General features: G+C 35.1%; 3 protein-coding genes across 3 annotated transcripts; 1 reads left to right on the top strand and 2 right to left on the bottom strand.

Moving 5' to 3' along the window:
• Positions 1 to 326: 326 nt before the first annotated feature.
• Positions 327 to 1,650, bottom strand: LOC126728448 (uncharacterized). Its single transcript, XM_050434264.1, has 3 exons — positions 775 to 1,650; positions 410 to 679; positions 327 to 362 (listed from the first exon to the last, which is right to left on the bottom strand). The coding sequence occupies exons 1-3, from the start codon at positions 1,648 to 1,650 to the stop codon at positions 327 to 329; spliced, it is 1,182 nt and encodes a 393-aa protein (XP_050290221.1).
• Positions 1,651 to 4,303: 2,653 nt separating this feature from the next.
• LOC126729125 (uncharacterized) lies at positions 4,304 to 5,308 on the top strand. The gene is made up of 2 exons (XM_050434828.1): positions 4,304 to 4,559; positions 4,954 to 5,308. Exons 1-2 carry the CDS (start codon positions 4,317 to 4,319, stop codon positions 5,203 to 5,205), a joined length of 495 nt encoding a protein of 164 aa, XP_050290785.1. The 5' UTR covers positions 4,304 to 4,316; the 3' UTR covers positions 5,206 to 5,308.
• A 905-nt stretch (positions 5,309 to 6,213) lies between these two features.
• LOC126728447 (glycine-rich protein DOT1-like) lies at positions 6,214 to 6,757 on the bottom strand. The gene is made up of 2 exons (XM_050434263.1): positions 6,281 to 6,757; positions 6,214 to 6,237 (listed from the first exon to the last, which is right to left on the bottom strand). The coding sequence occupies exons 1-2, from the start codon at positions 6,755 to 6,757 to the stop codon at positions 6,214 to 6,216; spliced, it is 501 nt and encodes a 166-aa protein (XP_050290220.1).
• Between the last annotated feature and the right edge of the window lie 3,181 nt (positions 6,758 to 9,938).

Below are 9,938 nucleotides of genomic sequence, written 5' to 3'. Positions count from 1 at the left end.
TCTCCATGTAAGTTTCTTTGAAGTAGCATGGGTGGATATAGTCTTCTGGTGTCTCAATGTTTGTATAAATGGCTGTTATGGTATGTTTGCAGGGAATGCCATTTAAATCCCAAGACCTACAGCTACATGTCTTCTTCACCAAATCAACTACATGCCTCTCATACTGACTGCCTACCTCATAAAGGAAACTACCAGCTGGGGTAGCACTAAATGCCTTACTTTCAACCTTCAATTTCTCCAACCTATCTTGTATGCTTGGACACAACTTTCCAGCATACTTCTGTATCCCTTCCCTTTTTGTGTAAAGCCTAGTCATAAGTCTAACCTTAATCCACTCCAACATTGCCAAGATAGGCTTGTCCCTAGACTTCAATATCATTGCATTAAAAGACTCATTCAAATTATTTACCAAACAATCTGTTAAGGCCCTAGGAGTGAAGTGTGACCTTGTCCACTGTGCAGGTGCAATGTTTGCAAGATACTCATATGCCTTTTCATCCAAATCCCTTATGTACTGCATGCATCTCTCAAACTCCCTTACTGTTGTGGCAGCAGCACACCTCCACAATGCATCCTTCAGCTCTAATTCCTTGTGATCAATTTTGAAATTGTTGTAGATGTGTTTCACACAGTATCTATGTTCTACGGTAGGGAATAGTGTCTCTATTGCAGGTATAAGCTCTTGTAAATAAGCAAACAAACAAACAAAACAAGTTAGTTCAGCAAACAAAGTCAACTATTCAAGTGTAACTGAACAAAACAAAACTTGCATACCTTTTGCCCATAAAAAATGAAGACCAACTGAAACTCCTCTGGCCTCCCTATATCATCAGCAAAAATTTCCAAAAACCATATCCAAGACTCCCTGGTTTCTTGTTTCACAACAGCCATGGCTACTGGAAAAATGTTGTCATTTGCATCTTTGGCAGTGGCAGATAAGATTTGCCCATCAAATCTGTGCTTTATGTGACAACCATCTAAACCTATAAATGGCCTACATCCACCTAAAAATCCTACCTTCTGAGCATTGAACCTAACATACATCCTCTTAAATTTTGGCTGGGAAGTCTCCTCAGCCATTTCTGTCTGCAGTATAACCCTACTCCCCTTGTCTACAGTGGTTATCATTTGTGCATAGTCCCTAAGGACACCATATTGCAGTTGCTCATCTCCATTTATCAAATTCTTTGCCTTTCTCTTTAACCTATACACTTGGTTTACACTTAGGTCAACAGACAAATTTTGCATCACATGGTTGTGTACACCACTCACCTCCCAATTTGGATTTTTGCTAAAATCCTCAATGAACCTCTTAGCAACATAAGCTGATGTTACTTGGTTGTTTTTGAAAGACTTGGGACAAGTACAGTCATCAGTCAAGGTCTTAATTTGAAATGTTAGCTCTCCACTTATTTGAGATGCATAACATCTCCACCCACACCCATTCTTGCAGTGAACTGATATCTTGGTCCTCTCATTAAGCTTGAATTTGATGTCAATAGGTTTTTTGATTGCATACTCCCTCAAAGCAGCTCTGAACACCTTTGCATTAGGGAACTTCATCTTCTTCTTCAATACAACATTTCTCATGTCACTCTTAGCATTAAACTCTACTTGCTCAGGTACCTGCTCATCATCAGACCCATCCATGCTTACCAGGTCATCCTCAAGGGCCGGTTGCCCACTCAGGGTCTGTGTGGGGTGCATTGCTTGATTCTGGGTTTGTATTGGGAGCAGAACCTTGTGGAGCTGAGTTTTGAGTAGCAAATACATCATCACCAAAGCCATCCCCCTCTAGGCCTTCATTTAGCCAATCATCATCTTCATCATCATCATCATCTCTTTCAACATTCTATTCTTCATCTCTTGCATCAATGTCAACATCCTCAACATCTTCTTCATCATCACTCTCATCATTATTCTCATCATCATTCTCATCATCTTCATCATCATCACTATCCAATTCTATTTCAACCCTTGCTGCATCACCACTTACATCACCATCTGCATGACCACCTACACCATTTGCCACTCCCCCTCCATCACCACCTACACCACCATCTGCTACTCCCCCTACATCAGGATACTCAACTGCCAATGGCTCCACATCTATGTCAGTATAGATTATGATTTTTTCAGCATACCATGCCTTATGAAGGTTAGTCATGTTTACGACATCTGTATCTGTTTCTATGTCTCTTAAATCATGCTGTAGATCACCATCAGGGATTAAATACTTATATCTACTGTGTTCCTTAGGAGCACCAACTAGATGGCATAAATCCCGAATTTCAAAGTAACTCAACTTGTCAAGGTCAATCTCTGTCAGTAAACGTACAGACCCACCCACATATTGTATGGTTGGCTCCTCCACAAAACATCCCCCAACATGAATTTCAAGGTCAAATGTGAAGTCAACCCTCTACAATTAAAATAAGTATTTTGTTTACACACTGACATGCAAAAAGTGACAAGAAGCCAAAAGAGACAACAAGCCAACAAATTGACAACAACACACGGACAAAGGACCACATAAAGCACATGCAAAACCAGATTCCCAACAAATTCATAGGGACCACACTACCCACAATTCACAAACAAGTGCAATCATTGACAAATAAACTTGATTCTTTCAGATATATGCATTATAGAAACAACTATAGCAAAATGCATATCCTAAGCGATTCTACACATAAATAGCAAAATGCACATTTAACATACAAAAAAAAATTTATTGTGCAGATGAACAACAAAACCTAACTACATGGGTGGGTCACCATAAAAAAATGACATCAAGAACCCAAATGCAGATGAAAAACAATCACACATGCCTTGCCTAGGTTCGATGATGCAAAACAAGTGTTTTCTCCCTCTCCACACGCTCCAAACCATGAAGAACAAGCCTGATTGCACCTTGGGTCTCTCTCTCGAAAAGTGTTTGAGTTTTGGGGGTTTTGATTCGCGTTATGTTCTGTTTTGGGGTTAAAAGGTGTTTTTGTAATGGCAGAGACCGAGGTGGGTTACGGAGAGTGACGGAAACACACCTCAGGTGGGTTAAGTGATACTTTTCAAACGACGGGTAGGCAAAGTGATTTTCGCCCAAACCACAGGTGGGTTATGTGTAATTATCCCTTTCAAATAATATCCTAATATCTATCTATATGAGTTTTCTTTTTAATGATGCCATAAATGTTGGAGTTTAATAGAATTATAGAAGTCATTATCTAAGAGAGACCAAACTAGTTTGAATAACAAAAACTAAAACTGTTTATCTATATGTTTTCTAATTTAACGTCTCATGGACTTTTTTTTTTTTTTTACAAGGGGTCAAGAAAGGGAAGGATAAGGGTTGTCTTGGAGTCCAACTAAGGAGGGATACCTTTTGAATGGCTCCAATGACTGCAAGATTTGTACGTGGGATGTGTCTGCTAATCCCAAAAAGAAGGTGCTTGATGCATTGCATGTTTATAGGGTAATTTTCCTATCTCAAATTTTACATATTGGTAGTTGATAAGTTCCTTCTAACTTATCATTTTCTCCTTCTTGGTGTTTTAACAAAAAAATGCAACCTTTTTTTGTCATATCAAACTATTTTTTTTCTTCACTTTTTTATTCTTTGGATAAACTCCAAAATTTAATATAGAGTTATGATTAATGTTAATATAGATATAGATTTCTAAATAATTAACCACTTATGATTTGTTGGGGCAAAAGTAATTTTAATGTTAGGTTCAAATTTGAATCAATAATAATTAACCACCTATGACTTGTTGTGAAAATTTTATGGACGTAGCATCTCTCAATTTATATACATGAGGCCTGCGTTAATTGATATAGGGCATTTTTTCTAAAACTTTTTTGATTAGGTGTCTAATATATATATATATATATATATATTTTTTTTTATCTACAAATTTTATGTTAGACATTAGTTTAGATTTAGCCCCTCAAGAGAATGGCTACTTCGCCTTGAATGATGTTTTTAGGTTCATATCTGAATCTGTGGAGGTTGATATTGTGTCAAATAATCACATTAAAGAAAGTGCTCCAAAAGCTCCTTTGATGACTGATCCTAGTAAGTGTCATGTTTCCATTTGTTTGCTCTCTTTTTTTGGTCTCATTCTCTCTGGTTGCCTCTTTTTGTTTGGGCAAGGGTGTCTTATTTTTGAATTTATAAAGGATTTATTATACTTGGAATGGTGTTCAATTTGAGATGTTATACAAACTTCCCTTTTCATACCCAGCTTGTTTCTTCTAATATCTATGATTGTACATGTCCAGCTAACACTCGTGCCATATTTGTACCAAATCTGCCCATGAATGCAACTGTTGAACAACTTGAAGCGGTTTTCAACAATTTTGGGCCTATTAAGCATAATGGTATTCAAGTTAAAGTAGAAAGATATGTTTCATATTTAACTTGGTTAACTCCATTTAGATTTCTTATTTATAATGATGTTCACAAGTTTTTTATTTTGCTATCTTCTATCCAGCAACAGGGGACATGTTTTGGTTTTGTGGAATTTGAATCTGCTAGTTTGATGCAAAGTGCTATTGAGGTATTGACTTTTCTGTTTTATATTCTTTGCCACCTAATTTGTTGTTATCTTGTATATTGGGGATTAACCTTTTAATCAACAATAACTTACCTGTCTAAACTACCATTGTACAGTTTAAGCTTCATTCTCACATTTTTCACCAAGCAAGGACACAAAAAACTTCATCCTCTGTTTTTTGTATGGCTGTCATGATTAACTTTTCGTACTTTGTGGATATGTGTGGTACGCATGTTAACTTAATGTTGTGAAGTAACTTATGTGTTTTTGTCTCCTGGATTCGGTTATTTTATGTGATGAGAGTCTGGAGTCTTTGAGTGCTTGCTGGATGGGCCATGGCTACCTTTGTGCTGTTTTTTTCATATGGTTGGAATTCATGGTCTGCTGTTTCTTGCAGCTAACAATGACAGAGGGAGGTTTTCAGGACGGGCTGGTTATTGAAATGATAGCTTTAGGGGCCGTGGAAACTTTAGTGGTGGGAATTTTAGCGAAGGCCAGGGCTATGGGAGAAATGACTTTGAGAGGTAAGGTGATTTCTCAAAACGAACTCGTGGTAATGCTGGACGGAATGAAGAAACTGGCCATAGGGTCTGCCAAAATGGTGAATGGAAAAGCCACACGCCAAGCCAGTCAAGGCAGCATGAGCTAGGCTATGACTGCTCCTTTTGCTCCAGTTTTGTTGACAATAGTACCTTTGTCTTTTGATTACATAGAGTTTAGTCAAACAGCGACATTCTAGGTTTTTTTTTTCTTCTGGCTCAAGAGTTTTTAATTTTTGGTAGTTTTATTTTTATTTTAGTTTCTCAGTTAAATTGGAAAATTTGTAACTACATTATTTTTGGAATAATTTTTTTGAAAGGTTAATTAGTGATATGCTAAATATAATTGTGTGCTTGTCTCCTTGTTTTGATCAATTACTTATTGCACAAAATTCTGTGTAACAAAAGAAGTTTTCAAGTTGATTTACAAGCTTCAACTAAAGCTCAAAGAAGTGGTACTATAAGTAGATTAACCTTTTTAACCATTGGTGAGAGATATCTCAATACATTTTATCATAGTTTCCCTTAAACGATCATGATCAATGTATATTCATTATTTTGAACTTGTATAAGTAGATTTAACCTTTTTAGCGATTTGCCTGTCTCTATGTATTTTTTGGAAGTTAATAAAAAATGTTATAAATTTTTACTTTTTTAATTTTTTTTTAATTTTTTAATTTTATGTTGTGCCAAACATTGGAAAATATTTTACACAACATTTTCATGTACATTACCAAATACTGTAAAATGAAAATATTTTCTTGCATATATTTTACATGTAAAATATTTTATTTTTGCATATATTTTACATCGAAACAAACAAAGTGTAAATAGCTTCCTTTCAAAACAACCCATTTGATTGTCATTTGGAATGGTTCACAACCAGAAATAAAAGAGAGTAAGTTGCTCATGAAATCTAGTCTTTATGAGGAGTGTTTCATTTTGTTTCTTAAATTGATTTTCACATGGGTGCAGGTCCTGAGACCGTCGCAAAATCATAAGAAAGCCACAAAATCAATTTCGGTTTGAAATGCATAGTTGGACTAGAATTTTGAAACTCCGCAGGAACAACTAGTGTATATATATAAATTCCATAGCCACCGCACATCCTTGTACGCTTAAAAAACTCTAGAGTAGAACTTCTATATTATGTAAAAGAAATAAAAATAAAAATACAAAGACTACCTCCCATGATCCACTAGTCCCCTCCTCTCCATCACCTTCACCACTTCCATTTCTATCATTGCCTCCTCCTCCATGTCCACCATTGTTATCCCCTTCATCATTGTCCCCTCCATTAGCACTCCCATCCCCTCCATTTGCATCACCACTGTCCTCTCCACCACTGCCATCTCTTCCATGTGCAGCTCTCCCCTCCTCACCATCACCATTGCCTCCTCCATGTTCACTCCTTCCATCCCTTCCATCGCTGCCACTTCCTCCATGTCCATTGCTCTCATCCCCTCCATGTCCACCACCCCCCTCCTCTACATCAAGGGCATCTCCTTTGTCATGTGCAACCTGATCTCTCTCCTCAATGTGCTCAATAATTTGTTCTATCTTGTCACGGTAGCAATAACATAGGAGGCTAACAGCAACAGTTATCACTAAAAAACTAGGTAATATTGTAGCAACAAGCACAATTTGTAGAATCTTATTCATTCTAAAAAGGCTTTGGCAGTCACAGACGAGAAATATCAGAGGTGGAGTGCTAGCTTATCTAAAGAAAAAAAAAAGATATAAAATTAAGTTTATTATTGATTTGCTATTCAAGAAAAATACAAAGTATGACATATATATAGGGTAACAAAAGGTTTACACTTTTTTTTGGGTAAATTTCACTAATTACCCCTGAGGTTTGGGGTATTACCAAGCACATCCAAAGGTTTTAAAAAGTGACCAATTTGGTCCTTGGTCACTAACTCCGTCTGTGCACCGTTTTATTAAACCTTTTTTTTTTTTTCTTTTCTTCATCTCACCCTTCCCGCCGAGCTCTCCCTTCTCTCTGTTTGTGACTCTATGTGTGGTTTTGTAGCGAAAAAAAGCTATGAAGGCTTCAGAAAATGACCCCATAACCCTTTCGACCCAACTCCTCTCCACACTCCAAAACCAAATCTCACAGACACAAAGCTTCAAAGGCAAATGGGGTTTGATCAAAACCAAGCCAAACGACCTCCAAACCCAACTCACAGACTTCACAATAAGACCAAATAAAAACAGGCACTACAACAAAAAATGTTTATTACATCAAGCGTTAATACAACAAAATATGTATATAGTAGTTTTAGACAAATTATTGCATCAACAATAAGAAATTGCAATAACTTATAATTTTCAGCTACAACAGAAACTTTAATATATTAGGAAAAACTGTTGCAATAACTTAAAATAAAAGAATCGTTGCAATAAATTGATATCAATTGTTTTTGCAATCTATTACAACGAAAATTTCGAATTAATAGCTATTACATCGAAGTTACCATTGTAATAATTTGATATTAATTCTCTTACAATCTATTGCAATGACAAACATGTAACTGCAATGAATATATCATTGCAATAACTTTGTATCAATTATTTTATAGTCAATTGCAATGACAAAATGAATTAATTATCTATTACAATAAAGATATCATTGCAGTAATTTAATCTGACTTATTTTGTTCAATTACTTGCAATCTATTACAACAAGTTTCGTGAAATAATATAGCCTATACTTACAAGATATTCGAAATAGTAAATTGTTTATTGCAACAATATATATATATATATATATCATTGCATCAAAGTTATTATTAAAATATTTGAAGTTTATTGCAACAAAAATTTTTGTTGCATAAACCTATTACTTCAAATTTTATTGCAACATCTTGTATCAATTATTGCGATGACTCTAATGTTATTGTAATGATTTTTTTCGTTGCAATAAACATTTTTTCTTGTAGTGAGGTAAACAACCATTAAAAATGAATACACACACAATCTTTTTGCTAATCTTCACCTACACCACACTCTTTGCTGTCCAGTTTTCTAAACATCCAAAAATAACTCTATTAACAAATTGAACAAACTAAGGATATACAGGTAAACTAAGAAATCTAAATTACCCGTCAAATTCTACTCCTACTAACAATTCACACACTCACATAAATAAGTCACATTCTCAAAATAAAAGATTAAATAAAAAAAAATTGAAATAATGAAAGTAACAAAATTCCATAAATTCACAATAAGCAAATAATTGATTACACATAAGAAACACATTCACATTCACACAGAAAAGTGAGCAAATTTTCAATTCGAAAACGCAGATAGTGAGTGAGTGGAGTACCTGAAATTCTAGGCTGAATTACTTAGTGGGAATCATGCCAGTGTTCCTCGCATAAGCGAAAATGCCACCGGCCTCGATGATGGGCCCAGCATCCCCAATGGGCTTCAGTCGTGTGATTGATCAGACGGCTCTCCGCGAGCTTAATAGTGATAATTGGAGAGAAAACTAATAATAAAATTGATTTAATTTTGAAACTTTGGAGGTTGACATTGACATAGAACAAAAATTCTAATTTAAGTATTTAACCACAATTTCACACAAACCCTCTGAAAAGTATTCTAGATATAAATGAAAAGTATTCTAATTTAAGTATTTAACCACAATATCACACAAACCCTCTGAAATGTATTCTAGATATAAATGAAAAGTATTCTAATTCAAGTATTTAACCAAACAGAAATAAGACCCAATTAACCAAAACTTCGACCATACAGAAATCATAAAATTAACTAAATACCCTTGACACTTTAACTTATACAAAACTAAATTAAAATGAAACCAACTTCTCACTGCCTACTTTAGGGAGACAAAAGAGCAAGAACATGAAGATGAGAGAGGGAAAGAAGTAGGAAAGTGGGGGTGGGTAAATGGGTAAGAGTGGCTAAAGTGACAATGTCCTTATATGTCATATGTCATTTATATCTAGAATACTTTTGTAACAGTGACACTAAAAAATAATTGATTGCATTACATAACATTAAAGAATAAGGATATTTTCAGAGGGTTTGTGTGATATTGTGGTTAAATACTTAAATTAGAATTTTTGTTCTATTGGACAATTTAATTTAGTCCCTAAATTACTACTTTTGTCAATGTCAACCTCCAAAGTTTCAAAATTAAATCAATTTTATTATTAGTTTTCTCTCCAATTATCACCATTAAGCTCGCAGAGAGCCGTCTGATCAATCACACGACTGGGAAGAAGTACAAGCTGAAGCCCATTTGGGAAGCTGGGCCCGTCATCGAGGCCGGTGGCATTTTCGCTTATGCGAGGAACACTGGCATGATTCCCACTAAGTAATTCAGCCTAGAATTTCAGGTACTCCACTCACTCACTATCTGCGTTTTCGAATTGAAAATTTGCTCACTTTTCTGTGTGAATGTGAATGTGTTTCTTATGTGTAATCAATTATTTGCTTATTGTGAATTTATGGAATTTTGTTACTTTCATTATTTCAAATTTGTTTTTATTTAATCTTTTATTTTGAGAATGTGACTTATTTATGTGAGTGTGTGAATTGTTAGTAGGAGTAGAATTTGACAGGTAATTTAGATTTCTTAGTTTACCTGTATGTCCTTAGTTTGTTCAATTTGTTAATAGAGTTATTTTTGGATGTTTAGAAAACTGGACAGCAAAGAGTGTGGTGTAGGTGAGGATTAGCAAATAGATTGTGTGTGTGTATTCATTTTTAATGGTTGTTTACCTCACTACAAGAAAAAATGTTTATTGCAACGAGAAAAACCATTATAATAACATTAGAGTCATTGCAATAGTTGATACAAGATGTTGCA

The sequence above is a fragment of the Quercus robur genome, chromosome 5 (assembly GCF_932294415.1).
Source record: "Quercus robur chromosome 5, dhQueRobu3.1, whole genome shotgun sequence".
NCBI lineage: Eukaryota > Viridiplantae > Streptophyta > Magnoliopsida > Fagales > Fagaceae > Quercus > Quercus robur.
The sequence above is the reverse complement of the archived record's forward strand: the minus strand, read 5'-3'. Positions and strand labels throughout refer to the sequence as shown.